The following is a 20,030-nucleotide window of genomic DNA, read 5'->3' as shown; positions in this document are numbered from 1 at the left end:
GGTTCTTGGTATCCGACGGTTTTCCAAAAAAATCATGGACAAGTTTTCTTATTCGAGATTTCAATATTTCGTCTTGAGTATTCTCACGTGACTCACCCCGAGTTGAATATCCAGTGAAGAAGAAGAAGAAGATGCAAATGATTTTGCAACTTTTCAGATGCTATGTCTAGGCCTTTGTTTGAAAGTTAAACGACTGTATCATCGTTAAAAGTCGACACTGTGACGTCATCTGTAATAGGTATGTCAGCAGTAAAGATTAGGTAAAAGATGAGACAGAGGGCACTTCTCTGAGGAACTCCGTATTGAATTAAGGGATATGTTAAAGACACATAAGTGAAAGTAAAAACGGATATTTGAGTAAAACGGACAGAAGGATAAACGAGAGAGGATTATATGATGACAAAATTTTCTATAAATATAAAATATTTTATTATCTTTTATCATGCACTTAAAATAAGGGAAACTTAATATAAAAATATTTTGATATAGTAACCCCCTATTTTTATGAAAATACATTGTAAGGTGGTTCCATATATTTTTCTAATATCTCCTTTACTTGAGGATATTGTCTTGGCTGTTCACGCATTTCAAATGTTGTGTTGATGTTCATATATCGAAGAGTCTCGGGCTCCGAAGGTAACCAGGTGAAGTTATATAACAAAGGATCTTGTACAGGTGTGGGATTACTAAAAAAAATAATGAAATAAATCTAAAATACTACCTACTACTAAATAATCATTGTTTAATTGAATACTTACAAATATTTAACGAAATTAGTCCACATGACGACGAATTGATGTAACATTAAACGCTCTGGTTCAGCAAATTTACTTAGATCAGTGTTATTACCATCATCCCACATATAGTGAAACTCTTCAGCATGAACAACCTTCTCACAACCTGTCAAAAGAAAAATAGATATATAAACTTTGGTAGATGATCATGTACAGGGATTTATTTATATAGGTATATTCTATTTTACCTGGTGGCAATTTAGGTAGTATGTCCATATTTTCTCCTAAATATCCTTTGAAAGAAAACTGGTAGAGGTAGTACGGCACTACTCTAGATGCTAATTCAACTTGTTTGCATGTTGCTGTGGTGAACAACTGGTCACTTTGAAACTAGAAATAAAATTTGTAATTTTATTACTCCAGCAATTGATATTAATAGATAAATTTAATGTCCATTAAAATGAGAACAAGAATCATAGAAGACTTCACCACAACAAAAGGGCTCCTGCAGGGTTGTTCCATATCTCCAACCCTATTTAAAATATACTTAGAGAAAGCCTTGACTACATGGAAAAGAAAATGCGAAAGCATGGGAGTACCGGTACGGAACGAATCCCCATATACGTTAAGTTTTGCAGACGACCAAGTAGTGATTGCACAAGACCAAGACGACCTCAGCTACATGATGAAGAAACTACAAGAAGAATATACTAAGGCTGGCCTAGATATTAACCTCGCGAAAACAGAGTATCTATCTACAAGTGAAGAAGACATAGAAGATCTACAGATTAATGACAACGTAACAATCAAAGGAAAGGCAAAATTCAAATACCTGGGGTTAATAATCACGAAAAAGGCAACAAGAAGAAATTACACAAAGATTAGGACAAACAAGAACAGCAATCCGACAACTCAACTTAGTATGGTGGGATAGACACCTAAATATGAAGACAAAAACGCAGATTTATAAAACATTAGTGCGAAGTATTATGACATATGGGGCTGAAAATTGGATCATGAACAAGAAAAACAGCAGTAAGATAGTAGCAACAGAGATGGAATGCCTGCGAAGATGCTGCAGAGTAACAAGAATGGATAGGAGAAGTAATGACGAAATAAAGCAAATAACATCAATAGAAACAGACATACTAACATATATAGAACAAAAAAGACTAAAGTGGTATGGACATGTAAGAAGAACTAGCGACAGCAGATGGATAAAGGGAATAACCGAATGGAGCCCCATAAGAAGGAGGAAAAGAGGACGACCCCGAAAATCCTGGAGGAACGAAGTAGACGACGCCATGAGTAAGAGAGGACTAAACGATGGAGAATGGAACAACAGAGAGAGATGGAAACGGTTGAGCGAGGGAAGGCAGTGAATACTGTAGAATCCCTAAATTTATATATATATATATATATATATATATATATATATATATATATATATATATATATATATATATATATATATATATATATATATATATAGGTAAATTTACTTTTAAATAGGTTTATCAGGTTAATTTATGCGAAAAACTATATTTTTCTTTAAGATCCGTACGCTTTCTGCGTTTATTTGTCATTTATTTCTATTGTCATTTTATAGTCAATGTGAAAATTTCACCTGCAATTCGAATTTCGCCCCACACTCGTAAATTTCGCAGCCATGAATGTTGCTTTTTTCCTGGTATTCTGTTTCCTTATATCTCATGTATTAATATCATTTTTCATATCTGATATTTATCTCCTTTCATTATATGTATTGGAAACTTTTCATTGTTTTATAGTTCTAACAATTCACGCTCGATTCCAGGATTTCTCAGCACTTCCGCTTTTATCACACCACATTCATCAAAATGTCGAATGTCTTCATTTCCTCGTTTCGAATAGTTGTTATACGAGACACTGATTTTAATTTGATAGACCATGTCACAGACCTCTATATGATTATGGGCCTTATGTACATTGTAACATAATATTTTACCTGTATAAAACCAAGTTATTTCTAGAAAATGATATATTTTATAAACAAAAAGTTTCTTATCTAAAGACTGAAAACATTTTACTGTGTAAAAACAGTGATAATCAAGTGATAAAAGCTTTAAAAAATATTCAGTATTATCACGCATAAACATGTGAAATGACGCTAGTAAATAAATCACTTATTCTAAATAATATTCCAAATAAACAATATATTAAAAATATATATTTGTGACACAAGAAACGCCAATTTTTATGTCTTTTTTAGCATTATTTATAGCATTTTTGATAAATGGAATTTTTTTAAATCACTTTTGAATTTAATAGTAAATTTATGTATTCAACTATGACTTACCCTTATGAAATATCCCAAATTTCCAGCAAAAGTTGTATTGTGTGTATATAGTTCTTTTAACAATTCTCCAGCTATTGGTCTATTTTCTGGAGATACATTAAGCCTTGGTAAGACCAGTTCACTGGGATTGTTATCTAATTCTTCTAAATATTGTTCACTGGTCCCTAAAGCTAAAAAAAATATGTACTTGAGGCATGATGTGTGTCTCAATATTATTACAAAAACAATAAATTGTATTTAATTGAGAAGGATCAAAAATATGGTAAGAAAATATGAAACATTACTATGTTTATATTCTTTGAACATCTAGAAGCTCACGTAATCTGACTTGACAATGGCAAGAATAACATTGGCAAAACGTTTTCAAAGTAATGGTTTTATTAGAAATCGTATATATATATATATATATATATATATATATATATATATATATATATATATATATTGAAAAAGTTGTATTTTATTAATTTTTTTTTTTATAATAAATGTTGTAATTTTTAAAATATGTGGTTCGTTGTTTAATTTAATATAATACCTCAGCTAGCTCAATTATGTGTTCTAAGCAATCTGAGCAATCTAAGCAAATTAAAACAAAATTTACTTTAGACCTTTGATAAATTAACCCAAATGAAGCACGTTATTTATTAATATTGAACAAATTTAATGTAAACAATAAAATTCGTCTGCAACTTGGGTTGCCTTTAAAAATTTACAAAAATAGGAATCGTATAAATCTTAATGTGGTTTAGAGTCGTGACAATAAAAATTTATTACAAAATGTGGAGACTCTATACAAGTACCTAAAAACTAAATAAATATTGCAACTTTATAAAGTGTTTAAATGAACTATAAAGAAAAGAAAATGAACACTTTATTCCGCTGACTTTTAACTTGCATTCAAATATAATCAAAATTTCAAATGATCCCCAAAATTATTATCCAACCTTACTTTAAAACAGTTCTGATTTATTTAAAGAAAACTAACTACTCGCAAAATAATTGGTGAAACTGGAATATCAATCCTCTCTTCGGAAGTTAAGGTACGTACTATTCTATTTTTAATTTAATGATCATTAATATTTTCAATTTTTTTTAAGGCCTATCGCAATTATGTTAATTCATGAATTTTAATTTTCTCAATTTAAATGACATTTCTGTACTCCAATAATAATTTATAAGTTAAATTGTTTCTCTTACTCTCTGGAACAAATTCTGGATATCTCTGCTGTGGAAACTGTGGAAAAACTAAAATTCTCTTTAGACGAGTTAAAAAAACACTCCCGACCTATTCCACAATTTCAGGACTCCTTTCAAAATTTCTTGTCGGCCTCCCCCAAAATCTATCATTCGTTGCTAACCGCAACCAACGTTCTTTTTTCTTTTCGTCTTCTATTTTTTTTTAAACCATAAAACTGTCCTGTTCTGACACATTTGTCAATCCACATTAATTTCTCATAATCACTTTAATCACATCTAATTTGGGAATTTATAAAAAAAATGTTCAGATATAAAACTTATTCTATTACAATGCTAATACAATTTATTCTTTTCATCTCCACATCATTGTAATTTCTTATTTAACAAAACCCCTATTAATTTAGCTCCCATAGACTTGCTTGACAGTTTATTTTCTGACGTTTTCAAAATTTCTATGTTTAAATATTTTTTAAGAATTCTTCTTTTTTTGTTCTTTTTAAGGTTTAGACGATTCACCTATACACTAGGCAACTATACTATTCAGAAATTATTAACACTATACCAGGTAAGTCAAAATTAATTTATTTAACAATTTACTAATCTTTTTCTCTCTTTTATTTCAGAGTCGAACCCACATTGTGATGGCTTCATGAAATTCATGAACAACAAACTCATATAAAAATCCATTTAAGTTGTATCCTTTTTAACATATTGAAATCATTTCAATATATATATATATATATATATATATATATATATATATATATATATATATATATATATATATATATATATATATATTAAGTGAGTACGTGAGTTATTGGGTTCTTAAATCGAAGAAATTGATGTACAATACAATACTACAAGTTTCTAATGGATATTATGATAATAGATTATTTAGATAAGTAGAGATAGGAAAAAGATTTGTTTCTAAAATGTTTGCTTAATTTTACTTGGAAATAAGGATGTTTAGGAAAGGGCGTTTTGCTGGTGTCGAATAGCAAAATTTAAGAAAATCTTCTCGTACAAGAACTGTCGTACGAGGATCACCGCGAGCAGCAGGTCAACGACTAACATCGAAATATGTAGAGGCGCTAAACAGAGAGATCCCTTATCGCCCTATCGCTTCAATATGCTGGTCGATGAGCTGATCTGCAAGCTTAAGAAGCTTGCCCTTCCGATTGCAGATGGCAGAAAGATCTCAGTGTTGGGTTACGCTGATGATTTAATCCTGTTATCCGAATCTGCCAAAGATGGTATCAAACAGCTCCGGACAGCCGTCGAATTCTTCGAGAAAAGAGGAATGTCGATTAACGTTGGTAAGAGTTCAGCTATTACGGTTAATGTTAACCGTGGTAATAACTCTCTCTTCTCTGATAGGATTCGGCAGTTGCAACCGAGTGAGCTGGTTGAATACTTAGGTCGAAAGTATAATGCACTAGGACAGAACAAGGTAGCCTTCAACGAGCTGCAGATTCAGCTCGATCGTATTCAACTAAAACCAGCGCAAAAACTGCTTGTCCTGAAGACTTGCTGGCGAAGTATATTGACAAGCTACAGAGCCCAACTCACGATGAAAACGCTAAAGGGCGTTGACAGGTCCGTACATATAGTCGTTCGGAAGGTTCTGTTCCTTAATAGAACGTGTGCCGACATCTACATTCACGCACCCACAAAAGAGGGTGTCTTGGGCGTCATGGCCATGGCTATCATGAGAAGGCGACTGAAAAATTGATAACTTCAGCTACTGAAACTACTTCGTTAACCCTCAGTCTACCATACATGTCACGTCTCTGGGGGAAAGTCCTAAAATGGACACAAAACCGTCTGGCAAAAAGGGTCGATCGCACGTGAGTTGAGCCAGAAACTTGAGGACGGCTATAGTTAGAACGGACTTCGTCAGGGTTCTTCACACTCCGAGAGCTCTGCCTGGATAAGCAATCCACCGCCCTACTGGTCGGGGAGAGATTACATCAAGGCAATACAGCTGCGAGGATCTACTTCCAACTAGAGACATTCCTTTAAACCCACCACATGAGCTTAGATGCCGAAAGGGATGCGAACGTAACGAGAGCCTCACGTATCTTCGAAAAGTAGCTGAGAAGAAAGAGTGCATATGCGAGACAGAACGGCGAATAAGATGTCAGGACAGAACTCTTAAGATTCCTGACCTTGTCACGCATGTGAGCGGTGAGCGGTGGGCGGATAATTCTCGTGGACGTTGCTGAGAGCTGGGAGGGTCCTAAACCCCTAAGTACAGGCACCGCCAATAAAACGGCGCTTTATACTGAGCCTTGATTCCTTCAGTCCATGCAATTTCGATATCTTGGACTATTTGCATTTTACCTTTAATCGTGGGAGCTCGCGGAACATGGTGTCAGTCGAATTCTCGTATCGTGAGAATTTTTAACCTTTCAGGGTTCGGGAGGTCATTTTGGGAGATCTTAGCATAAGTGGCTTATGGCAATTTTACTTCAAGTGTAAGTACCGGCTACTTTCTATCGAGGGATCTGCGCTTGTCTAGTTAGTATTTTATCTTATATTGACCTGCGTAAATGTTTTTTGTCTGTTTATGTTTGTGAATGTCCATTTTTCTATATTAACTATTTTTAAACTTTTTTTATATATTATTTCCCTCGATTTGGCTTGGTGAAGTTAGTAAATGCAAGGGGGAATGATGGAATCTCGCTCGATATTAGCTGGTCAAATATCGGACCATAAAGGGCCATACGCTACTGGTTTGTTACTTTCCAAATCGGAACGGAGAGGAACAGATCAGCAGGAGAAGGCCGGTTTTTGGATGGCGGGGGATGACGGCCTACAAACTAAAAGAGGATATGGCTCTACTCTGATAGACAGTTGATGGCGAGGACGAGGGCGTCAGGCGTTGGTTGATGAGATAAAAGTAGTGGTAAAAGAAAAGCCGGGGTCTTTTTACAGAACTTTGTTTCGTGAATGGAGTAACCGGGAGAAAAGTCGATATTTGAATTGAAAAAAGGTTGTTTTAATGATAAAAAGGTTTTTTGTCGTGGGTAAAAGTATTGTGACCGGTGCACCATAACAGATTTGAAAGCAGAGTATCATTGGAGATAATTTTTAAGTCCTTTTATTTAAATTAAAGGGAGTTTTAAATACTCTGATTAAGATATACAGAGAGACAAGTTAGAGGTCTACATTCCGGTAGCTTGGGTTACTAATTTTCGAGAAAATTTTATTCAAAGCAGAGACGAGCAGTTCATTTGCTTGTATCGAGAATTGATGTTAAATTTTTAAAGAGTGAGTAAAACGAACTTTATATAAAAAACTAAAAAATAAATTGTTGGGATAAAATTTGTACATATCCATACAAGCTTAGACAGAGTTAAAAAAGCATTGCGATAATCAATTTATTTTAAAATTGAAATAGTAACAACGTTTGTATTTCACGAATAAAAATTGGCATAATTATATTATAATAAATTACTATACAGGCTATAAGGTATATGAGCGAGGTTCTATTTATTATAATCATTTCCACACTCTAAAAGTTTCATTTCTGATGCGCTTAGTTGATGCCAGGATCGCAGAAGTGGAAGTAAGTCAATCAATTTTTGAATACTTTCCCTCTTTCAATTTGCTCTAAATTCGGTTTGGTCGAATTTCATCTATCAGTTAATAGGAAAGCATAAGTTATAAATATTTATTTTAACGGATCTTCTCGAAGTAGATATTACAATAATATTATAGTTGGATCTATTTTTGTTTCACAGAATTTAGTGATATTAATAGATAATATATTTTTGCTTGAACATCTCATAATATTAGGTAAATAACGTAAATAAAAATGCGATATGTAGTATGTAGCCATGAGTTCGGTCTGATCAATCCAAGAGACGACAATATGTATATCAACGAAAGGTGGAACGCTGTAATGAAAATAAACCTAAACCGTCTATTTTGTTTTTATTATTTTTATAAATATTTGTCTAATTCAAATATAAAAAGTGTTGGTGGCAATATGTGTAAAGATTAAATAACTCCTGCTGCCGTAATTCCCATCTAGCCCTCCCTACACCATACAATCAAAAATTAGCAATGCAAAGATCCATCTCATCCCCCATAAGTGCTTATGTAATACCGAAACAGCTAGTTTTATTTCTTGAGTTTGATTCTTCGTGGTTATTATTAGTTTTTAAATTACCAAGCTTAGTCACTTGAAGTAAATACATGGATTACAAAATTACTTCCACTGCGATGACTGAAGACTGTTAAAAATATTAAAACATAAATAAAACTTTTAGTTACCTATAGAGCCCCATTCTTCTGAATTAATTCCAATTAAAACAGGAACTTTTTTGTAGTTTTCGTCCAAAAACGCTTGAAAGGCTTGGTAGGAAAATGGACCGCACTCTTCTATAGTAACGCCGCCAGATATACCAGTCTATAATATATGTTATTATAAATAATTATAAATATGCAATTTTAGATAGAGAAAATATTTTTTCACGCCATATACTTAACTTACCATTTCTTTAATGATATTCTATGAATAAAATTGCAATTTGTGTTTTGTTCATCCTTTGAATTGGTCTGATTAGCTGAATTGAGTATCATCTTTTTTAAATAATAACAGATTATATGAACCTATCCAACCAAAATTTTTTTAATAAGGTTGTCGCTACTAGACTTTTCTTAGGATGCCCTTCCGTTCAGAACGTTGGCGATCATTCTGGCTATCATGACTTTGGTGGTATACGGAATAGCTGTGTTGAGGTCTTTCTATACCATGCTCTCAGGTTAGCAAGCCAGGATATGCTTCTTCGTCCTCTTTCTTTTTTTTTCCTTTCGTCCTCTTGGGGCTCTTTTTCCTTCAATTTTACCTTGCAAAATGCATTTGAGTAGCTCATATCCGCCTTGATTTCTCATTATATGTCACAAGTACTGCAGCTTACGGCCCTTCACGATTTTGTAGTACTTCTTCATTGGTGGCTTTATTCATGGTATCTTTAGGATCCTTCTGTATAACGATAGCTCAAAAGCCTAAAGTTTTGATAGAGTTTCCGCCTTCAATGTCCACGATTCCACTCCGGACAGAACACTGAGTACACGTAACATTTAAGGAGCCTTATTTCTGTTTCTAGGGTGAGGTCATCGCTCCTGAACACAGAGCTCATAGCATTTTTGCACCCTTTGCCTTTCCGATGCGACATTTAATCTCTTGGGTATTGTCCCACGATTCATTTATTATAGTTTCCTAGTAGTTGTACTGCGAGACAGGTTCAATTCTCATTTGGTTTACGTTTCAGTTGTGTTTTCCTTGCTGATAATCATTAGCTTGGTTTGTCTGGTGTTTATATCCAGTCCATATGTTCTACTTGTTTCCGTTATTTTGTTCATTAAGTTTTGCAGCCCTTCTATGGTATTGGAGAGTCGTTAGTAGACCTGTTTTTTTAAAAATTGTATTGTTTGTCTTTTATAATGGTTTCTGTAATATTTTTAAATGATAGATTGCATTCAATGGACTGATACCTTTGTAGTTTTCGTTACTATTATGGTCGTCTTTTATAAATAGTAATACCAATATACTATTTGCCACATTTCAGATATTTTAAGATTCTAACCAATATTGATTTAAAGATGTTTCATTCTTAAGTTCAGTCATAGACCTTCATATCTTTCTTGCCTATTAATATGGTAAATTCGGTGTCTTTTTTGTTCTATTTATTTATTTTATGTTACTGATAGCAGAGGATTATCTTTTATCTAAATAATTTTCAATTTGACTGACAAATCTTCCGATGATTGTTAATGTGTTCATCTTAAACTCCGCTTCTGCTTAGTTTTGAGCTTTCCTTGCATTTCTTTGTTGTGTATTATTTTTCAGGTAGTTGTGATCTGCCTGTTTAGTTTATTTTCTGTATTTTAACAACACTTGTTAATTCCATTGTCGTAACTCCTTCGTGCTTCATAATCTTTTTTTTCCTGTCCGTAAGTCCCATGACATATTTAATACTTACTCTAACTTTCTATTTATTCTTCTTGTTAGGCTGCTTGTCCGTTCCGAACGTTAGCAATCATTCTGGCTACGATGACTTTGTTGGTTGCTATACGAAATGGCTGTGTTGAAGTCTTTCTATACCATGCTTTCAGGTTAGCAAGCCAGGATATTCTTCTTCGTCCTGGGGCCCTTTTTCCTTCAATTTTACCTTGCAAAATGCATTGGAGTAGTTCATATCTGCCTTGAATTCTCATTATATGTCCCAAGTACTACAGCTTACGGCCTTCAAGATGTTGACCAAATCTGCGGTTGTGTTCATCCTCCGTAGTACTTCTTCACTGGCGACTTTGTCTGTCCATGGTATCTTCAGGATCCTTCTGTATAACAATATCTCAAAAGCCTGATGTTTTGATAGAGTTTCAGCTTTCAATGTCCACGTTTCTACTCCATACAGAAGCACTAAGTTCACGTTACATTTAAGCAGCCTTATTTTTGTTTCTAGGGTAAGGTCATGGCTCTCGAACACAGAGCTCATAGACAGACAAGAATGCACTCTTTGCCTTTCCGATGCGACCTTTAACCTCTTGTGTATTGTCCCACGACTCATTGATTATAGATTCCAAGTAGTTGTACTGTAAGACATGCTCAATCCTCATTTGGTTCACATACAGATTTGCTTTAGTTATGTTTTCCTTGCTGATGACCATTAACTTGGTTTTGCTGGTGTTTATATCCAGTCCATATCTTGTACTTGTTTCCGCTATTTTGTTCATTAAGTTTTGTAGTCATTTTATGGTATTGGAAAGCACTATTTTATCATCTGCATTGGGCTTGACTCCATTTATTGAGATGCCTTTATTAATATCTTTTAGAGTTTCTTCAAAAATGTGCTCCGAGTACATCCGAGATTGAATATCAGTTATGCACCCCTGTCTCACTCTCCTTATACCTGATCTGTATATTTTCCATTTATTCGGAGCACAGCTGATTGCTTCGAATACAGTTTACCTATTATTTTTAGGCCTTCGTCAATCCCTGTCTCTATCGAAAGCCTTCTTGTAGTCAATCAGGTATGCAAAAACATCACACCTGACATCCCTACATTTCTGAAACAATACCTGCAAGCTAAATAAAGCTTCCCTCATACCAACGGCGTTCACAAAGGCAAACTGATTGGGTGCAATTTGTTCCACGCATTTTTGGTAAATTGTTTTGTGGATGACTTTTAAAAGGATTTCAGCAGATGGCTCATTAGGCTTATGGTCCTATAGTCTTCACAAACTTTTGCTCCTGGTTTTTTGGGCAATGATACTAACTCTGATTTGAGCCACTCTTTTATTATTTTTTCTGCCTTGTATATTTGATTAAATGTTTTAGTTATCATTTTTATTTATTCTGCATCTAATAGCTTTAGCAGTTCTGCAGGAATTTCATTAAGTCCCGGTGCCTTTTCATCCTTCATTTGTCTAATGGCTGCTGTTACTTCTTCTGGTAGAATTTCGGGACCTGAATTTTTTTCAATAATGAGTTCGTGTATTGTTCTAAGGTCGTGAAAAAGTTTTCTTCCCTTACTTTCTTTTTATCTTCTTTGGTTATGACAAGGTTGCCTTCATCATGTGTTATTTTTCCGCTGTTGCGTTTTCGGAACTTTCCAGTTATTTCCTTCACCTTTCGATGGGCATATGATATCATTAGGATAAATAGAAGGATACATAGCTGAATAAAAAGAATATTTTACTTGGTTTCTTAGTACTCTAGTAAAAATTAAAAATCTTCTACTCTTTCTTCTTGTTAAAATACACTTTAAGTATTTCGTCTTGTATAAGAAATAGTAATTTTTTGTCTTCTAAAAGATACCGTTCAAACATTTTAATTTAGCAAATGTCATATTCGTCGATTTTATGATATTCGATAGAACTTTTAAAAAAATATCGACGCATTACCATATTCCTAATATATTTTTTTAATATTATGAAATTTAAGTTTATCTAATGAGTGAAACTTTTATGGACTTACGGAAAATATATCATGGGCATCAGCGTTCTGAAGTAGTTCAAGAAGTTCCTTAGTATCGTTGGACGTAAACGATGGATCTACTCTTCTACCCAATTGCAAGGCAGTTGCTGTTGTAATGTCTAAATCTTGTAGTAGCAGTCCGGCAATTGGTGTTCCGCTTTGCATAATAGCTCCATGGAAGAGCTCTAGAAAATGATACGATGATCATTACAAAACTAAAATTTGTATATGAAGAAAATGTTGTGAAATTAGTATTATTAAGATAATAGAATCAATAAATAATCTTTTAAAAATCTTTAAGAATAAGAATCTTTTAAAAAATAATAAATAGTTTTTCGTTTATTTATGTCCTTCTTTCCCCGTCCTTAGTTTAAAGAAGATGCAGTTTAAGTATTAGATTGTATATTATTTATATTTGTATAATAATAAACCATAAATACTTACGTTTTCCTCCCTCCCATGGTCCCATTAAGTGATACCCTATAGCTATAGATCCAGCACTTTCACCATCCAACACGACATGCTTTGGATTTCCACCAAAGAGATGAATATTTCTGTGGACCCATTCTATAGCAAATCGCTGGTCTTTTAAACCGAGATTAAGCGGAATCACGCCGTCCTCGGTACCCACCCATCCTAAAAATGTAAATATAAATCATAAAGAGTATAATAAAATATTTAAAATAGTTATCATCATAGTGGTCATTAAATTCAAATTCATTCTTGTTATTCCTTCTTCAAATGTCATCAGATATTTGAGGAAGAAGATATTGTAACACAGTAAAGTGAAATTATCAAACAACTATTCCTGTTGGCTGTTTCGTCCTGCTTACAGGTAATGTAGTACTACAAAATACTCCATTTTAAATTAAATGTCTGTTTTGTCTTCTTGAATGTGTTCTGTTGTGTTCTGTTTGTCCTTAAGTGTTTTTAATTTAATTAACATTACAATAATTTCTTTTTTGCCCAATACAATAATTTTAATGTTATCAAAATCCATGATGTGACCTTTGTGAATAACATGCTCTGTTAAAGCACAAGATGGTTTTTTTATTCTGGTAAAACAAGTTGCAAAGTCTTTAAGGGATAGGAGAGTAAGACCAAAAAAAGACGTAGTGGTTAACGAAATCATATTGATATGGCACCCGATAAAAACAAGAAACTAAGGATGATAATTTCTAGGTAGAAATGATATTAGGAAATTTAAAAATTACACATTTTTAAGTACTTACCAAATGCTCCCAATCTGTAGGTAAAAGTAACCACAACAACACCATGATCCATAATGTACTGCGGACCAAAGTACTCATAGGTACTGGATTCGTCTCGGAATGCTCCACCATGTATCCAGAGTAACACGGGTAGAAGATGAGCAGATCCAGGTTTTTGAGGGGTGTATACGTTCACATATAAACAGTCTTCGCTAATCTTTAGGTTAGTGTACCTAACATAAGTCTGATAGCAAACTTTGGTATTCCTAGTTGTATTTAAGATTCCACACCAAGCTTTGGGAGGTTTGGGAAGCTAAAAACAATAAATTAGTATACTTGTCTTCATATAGTATACACTATATAAAATACCCCTTGGTATATGAACACTTAGCAAAATTAAATAAAATTTTTGTAAATTCGGAGTTTCTCAGTCAATAAAAAGCACTAGCAAACAAATGAATAAGATGGATTCTTTACGCAAGAAAAATAAAAAAAGGAATACTAAAAGACTATTACGAGCAAAAATGATTTGAAACGATTAGAGAAAAACTGCTTGTGCCATTGTTGTAGCTAAGTTGCAAAAAGAAACTGGTAAAAATCCTTGAATTTAAAGATACTACTAGTCCTCTTAATTTTTCTTCCATTTTGGTTTGTTTTCATTCTTCTCTCTAATTTGTTTGTTATATTGGAACCAAATATCAAATCAAATCAAATCTTTATTTTCTTTCTGACAAACAAAGTTTGTATAGAATTAGTCATAAATAGACTTCGGTAAATATGCAAATAAAAATGTAGAAAATATGCGCATAAATATGCACGTGTTTACCCGAAAATATGCAAATATTTTACAAAATATGCATACAAATAAATAAAAAAATCGTAAAATAGTAACAATTTTATTTAAAAAAAAAGTGTACCTAACTTAAAAATATTTCCTACTATTCATTAAGATTTACATTTATTTTAAGTAACTACATCATTTTTAAGTATGAATAAACTTATTTAGAATTATGGTAACAATAAATGACCAAGTGGTGTTCAAAATTTGCTAACAAAAACTTGTGGCTTCTGTCTGAGTACATATATTTATATATGGAAAAACTTCGTTCAACATCAACTGATGTAACGGGAGCATTTTTCAAACTAACCAAAACATTTGGTTCTAAATTAATTGTTTCCAAAATATTTCCAGCTAGAACACTGACTACTTCAGAAAGAATATGGTAACCTTTATTTTTTTCCATAGTAGCTTCAAATTTTTTTAAAATATCTTTTCCAATATTACCTCTAACGTTCCGACAACATGACGCAAATTCTTTTATTAATGCTGTACTTTCGAACAATGACAGTTTTGGTGATTCTAACTGAGTAATTGTTTTTTGAACAAAACTAAAATTTGATTTTATAAATGAAAGTTCTTGTTGAAGCAAGTTACTCTGAAAAGTTTGTTTAGAATCCAAAAGAGATTGGGAACTTTCATCTGTTAACGTATCAATTATGTTCTTTATTTTAACAAAATGATCTGCATAAAAATTAGCTGCTTCTAACCATGTTCCCCATCGCGTTAAAATAGGTTGTGGTGGAAGAGGAATGTTAGGTAGCATTTCTTTATAAAGTTGAATTCTTATACGAGATTTAAGAAATACTTTTTTGACACTGGATATCATGGTATTTACAAGAGGTAACTTTTTTCGTATTTCCTCTGCAACTCTGTTTAATCCATGCGCTACACAAGTAACATGTATTAAATCTGGGAAAAATATTTTTAAATTTTGTCCTGCTTTCACCATATAAGGAGCAGCATCCGATAAAATAAGCAGTAATTTATTAGAAGGAATAGTTGTCGGAAGAAAAAAAGTTGCTAATGTTTCTTGTATAAAACGCGAAATTGTTAAAGCATTTGTTTTCTCAAGTTGCTGGCATGAAATAAGATGAGATTTTGGTAAGGTATCTTCTTTAAGAACACCAATCAATAAATGAGCAATATACTTTCCTGAGGAATCAGTGGTATCGTCTACAGATATGTAAAAATAATTATCTGCAATTTCTTCCTTAATATTAATTAACACCGACGAGTATAGCCCGTTCACATTATTTCTTCTTAGAGACCGATCACTTGGAACATTAAGTTTGAAATATTTTTTTAGAAACGAACTAAAATTTACATTTGCTAATTTTGAAAGCGGTATGTTTGCAGACACTAATGCCCGACACAAGTCTTCATTAAAAGTTTCTTGCTCATCTAATTTTTTTGAAGTAGATTGGAAACATTTAGCCCTTGAAGTTTGATGTTTTCCTCCTATTTTTCCTTTTTTTGGAATCTGTGAAGCAGTTCTCACATGTTGGTCTATCTGAAATTTCTTCTCACATGCTATCTATAAATAAAAATAAAAACCGTTATTTTAACCCAACCTTTAAAATATAAAAATATACAAGGTGTTTTTGGTTAATCAAATAACTGGTTTGGAAAAAAAAAACACTCGCTAAGTGTTTTAAATGGAGTATTAATCCACAAATTAGTTTTTGTTACTAACCATTAGTACATCATATAACTTATTTTAAAATTCAACAAAAGTTTTTTTTTGTTAATTCAATTACAATAAAAATAATTGTGTTTTAGAATAGCTGACTTCATAAAAAAAGTAAAGGTGAAAAATTTTTCTAAATACACACCATTGTATTGTACCATGGACAATTTTTTCTCACTAAAGGAAGCTATTTTTCATTTAAAAACAACCTACGAGTACTAAATTTCCAGTAAATACGTTTATTGGTTTTAAAGTTATTGTTGTTATTAACTAAAAGAATTTAATTTTTTTTAATTTTAACACCCTGTATCTCGAAAAGTAAATAAGTTTGACCCCTCATTAACTACATCGTTTTGTTCAATTTTTCGAGAAGTATCTACAGTCAAACGTTGTAAGTGTCATTTGGAAACACCCTGTATGTATGAAATATTAGATATTTAATAGAAAATATTAGATACTTACAATTTTGCCACAGACTGAACAGTAGATTTTTCCCATATCCATATACAGCTCTTTATAAGGTTTAATCCAAGTTGAAGCACTGGTTGTTTTAGGCATTATAAAATCACAATCTTCCTTTTTGTTACGCACAACGAGTGTTTACGCTTTGAATATCAAAACAAAAATGATTTACAAATCTGAGCATCAAATTAGAAATGTTTAGGTACCTAATTCAATAAACTGGGAGATTTTGGAAAATCCCTAAATTAGGAACAAAACTATTAGCCGTTTACCTGCTGTTAAGATACAATAAATTGTAGATAGATTTGGGGATTAGATCATAAAATGCAAATGAGCGAACCCTTAGCGATTATCCAATAACTGAATGCCTCAGTGACCGAGACTTTCTAAGAATGTTGAGGGCTACTTAAATTGATCTTCTTTGAAATTGTAAATGTTTTGTACCTGTAGAGATTACGTACTTAGATCATTTCTTGATTAAAATGACTACAAAATTTTATACAAGAATTGAAATAAATTGGTATGTTTAAAAATGTTCAAATACAGTATAAAAATCTGAACTTTTATGCACTTTATGCAAACTTTTATACAAATATGCCAAAATATGAAATATTTGCATAAAATATGCACAATATGCAAAATATGCAATATGGATATGTGCCGAAGTCTAGTCATAAATATACATTGCTATAAACTAAACACTAAACTAGACTAAACAAGGCATGAAATGAATTTAAAACCTAAATGAAATACAGCTAATATCTAAGATCTAAAAAATTCTTCGACTGTATAAAACACTTTTTCACATAAAAATTGTCTAAGATTCCTCTTAAATACATTTATTGAACTGGTGGACTTTACAACTGTGGGCAAATGATTAAACACCTGTAGCCCGTATACCGTGGGTGATTTAAATTTAATGTTACCTTTTGAAAATGGTATATAAAGATTATTACAATATCTAGTATTTAAATTATGCATATCACCACTCGTTTTAAACTGATGTAAGTTATTAAAAATAAAAACACCTAATTCAAAAATCTATAGACACGCCAATGTTAAAATTTTATATTTTTTAAAATATTCTCTACAACTACTTGTTTACAGCTGACCTAAAGAGTTCATTAGTGGTACAGCTAAACCACTCTCTCAAATTACGCAACCATGACATTCTTCTACGGCCTGGATTCCGTTTTCCTTCTATTTTTCCTTGCATTATATTTTGAAGTAATGAGTATTTATGTCCTCTCATAAGGTGACCCAAATTTTCCTATCCTTCACATTACTTCAAAGTTCGTGACTCTTTCAACCCAACTTATCCTCAGCATTCGACGGTAGCATCACATCTCGAAACTTTTAATATTTTTTATGTTGTTCTGTTTGAGAGTCCAGGCCTCTACACCGTATAAAAGCGTGTTAAATACATGGTCCAGTCGGACCATAATCAGTGTAACCTTGAAATATATGACCACTTTAACATGACACAAACCTAAGGCAAAATTCTTGAATATTAAATTACTACACGTAGATCTAAAAGCCTTTGGATGATTGTCATGTAATCCAAAATTTTTTTCATTATTTATTTATTTATTTAAAGAGACAAAAAAATCTACTTTCCAAAAACTACTCAAAAAATAGTAAACAAACTAAAATACGTGTTTTAAAATCAATACATTTTATCCAAAACTAATGTACTCACTTGAAATCTATTTTCTCCAATTGGGGGAGCAGCATACGGGATTTCCTGGAAAGCATAATAGTCGTTTCCCTTCTCACTTTTGAGAATATGCCCCCTAATTATACCTCTTTCAGTATGAACTAGGGTGCCATCATTAGGGAAAGCTCGTACTGTGAGAACGACAGAAAAAAGACTTGTTACAAGAATAAACATCAGGTTTTAGTATATAGTATATCTAATAGTATTAACGTCTTTATCCAAATAGAACTGCCGTACAGTTTTAGTAACAGTACAATAGCGGTTCAAGTAATCATCAAAATCATATTTTCATGAAATTCAAGTTATTTTTATATATTTGCATATTTTCTTAAGCAAACAACTAAATCTTTCAACAAACAACTAAAAATAAGTATATGTTATCGCAAAAAATATTATTTGTTTTTAAAACAGGCTTAAAAGGTTAATATACTTTTTATGCGGATATGTCAATGTTCAAAATACACAGCGTTGGAACTCGAAGCAATGAAGATACAACAGAACCATTAGAAATATCCCTAAACTAGTATATTACTATATAATTGGATTTAAGAACCTTCATGATGTACTGTATAAATTATCTATTGTTTATTGTGTTAGTAATATACGTGTATTTTTTTTAATCACATTTAACACTTTAACTGCCACGACTACCATATATGGATGGACACAGACAATTTTACTTCTCTGCCATGTGTACATATATTGGACATAGGTTTTATCAGCGTTTCGGCCATGTCGTCGGCTGTATTCAATAGTGGCACAACAAAAAACTGATAATTTTTTAAAACAGGGATTTAAAGTTTGTGTGCCAATAATTTTGTCTTATTTGTTTTATTACATGGATTGACATTTTTGAAAAATAATAAATTTTGGTTTATTTGGGAGAGCGTTAGGTAGCCTTTAATGAATTGTAACACAGACTTTTAAATTTAACCCTTATTTTGAGTTGTGCCACTATTGCACATCAACATTTCGTCTTTCAAAACTATTGAAGGCAAAGACAAAACTGACATTTTTTTGTTATTCCTATCAACTGAAATAAAGGTTCAATGAAGAATACTACAAGTTACTTTAATGAGAAAATGTGTTTATTAACAACTATAATAAGAACGAAATAAAAAAAGTATCTTCTTCTTCTTAGACTTCTGTCGTCCATGTTTGGACATAGGCCTCTCCCAACTCCTTCCATCGGTCTCTATCCTGAGCAACATATTTCCAATTTGTTCCGACTATTCTTTTAATATCATCAACCCATCTCATCTGTGGTCTTCCTCTTGGTCGTTTACTTTCGTAAGGTCTCCAATGTTGTATTGTAGTATTCCAACGTTGGTCTTTTTGTCTAGCAGTTTGGCCCGCGAAGGCAATTTTTTGTTGCTATGTCCTCGACTTTTGTTTTGAATCGTACCCAGTTGTTCCTCTTTTTATCTGACAGTCGTATACCTAACATTGCTCTTTCCATTGTTCTTCTGTTGTGGCTAGTTGATTCATGTTTGCCTTGGTTAGGGTCCAGTTTTGACATCCATATGTCATGATAGGAAGGATGCATTGATTGAACACTTTGCTCCTCAAGTATTGGGGTATTTTGCGGTTCTCAAGTATCCAACTACGTTTTCCAAATCCTGCCCATGCTAGTCTTGCTCTTCTAGTAATTTCCGCACTTTGGTTCTCTTTGTCAAGTCTGAAGATTTGGCCTATGTAGATATATTCCTGGATTTGTTCTATCTCACTGCTATTTATAGTTATACGTCTGGGGTCATCTGTGTTTGTCATTATTTTTGTTTTTTTCATATTCATTTTTAGGCCGACGTATTGGGAGCTGGCTGCTAGTTCCCCAACATAATTTGCATTTC

General features: G+C 32.6%; 3 protein-coding genes across 3 annotated transcripts in view; 1 reads left to right on the top strand and 2 right to left on the bottom strand.

Annotated features, from left to right (window-relative positions):
• The window catches only part of LOC140433150 (uncharacterized), a 1,089,409-nt gene that overhangs the window by 817,127 nt on the left and 252,252 nt on the right, over positions 1-20,030 (top strand). The gene's annotated exons all lie outside the window — the stretch shown is intronic.
• Positions 1-20,030, bottom strand: part of LOC140433051 (uncharacterized) — a 77,859-nt gene that overhangs the window by 25,718 nt on the left and 32,111 nt on the right. The gene's annotated exons all lie outside the window — the stretch shown is intronic.
• Positions 427-18,435, bottom strand: LOC140434127 (juvenile hormone esterase-like). Its single transcript, XM_072522168.1, has 9 exons — positions 18,163-18,435; positions 13,495-13,786; positions 12,707-12,898; positions 12,263-12,447; positions 8,554-8,689; positions 3,073-3,242; positions 983-1,124; positions 759-900; positions 427-686 (listed from the first exon to the last, which is right to left on the bottom strand). The coding sequence occupies exons 1-9, from the start codon at positions 18,352-18,354 to the stop codon at positions 503-505; spliced, it is 1,635 nt and encodes a 544-aa protein (XP_072378269.1). The 5' UTR covers positions 18,355-18,435; the 3' UTR covers positions 427-502.

The sequence above is a fragment of the Diabrotica undecimpunctata genome, chromosome 2 (genome assembly GCF_040954645.1).
Source record: "Diabrotica undecimpunctata isolate CICGRU chromosome 2, icDiaUnde3, whole genome shotgun sequence".
Taxonomy (NCBI): Eukaryota; Metazoa; Arthropoda; class Insecta; order Coleoptera; family Chrysomelidae; genus Diabrotica; species Diabrotica undecimpunctata.
Note: the sequence above shows the minus strand (reverse complement) of the source record. Positions and strands in the feature narration are given on the sequence as shown.

Bases quoted from the DNA above. Each gene is read 5' to 3' on its own strand.
- LOC140434127 (XM_072522168.1), bottom strand. From the start codon at position 18,354: ATGTTTATTCTTGTAACAAGTCTTTTTTCTGTCGTTCTCACAGTACGA. The intron at 8,690-12,262 runs GTAAGTCCATAA...CATATATTATAG, and splicing joins ATGCCCATGATATATTTTCC to ACTGGTATATCTGGCGGCGT. The intron at 1,125-3,072 runs GTAAGTCATAGT...TTTTATTTCTAG, and splicing joins ATTTGGGATATTTCATAAGG to TTTCAAAGTGACCAGTTGTT.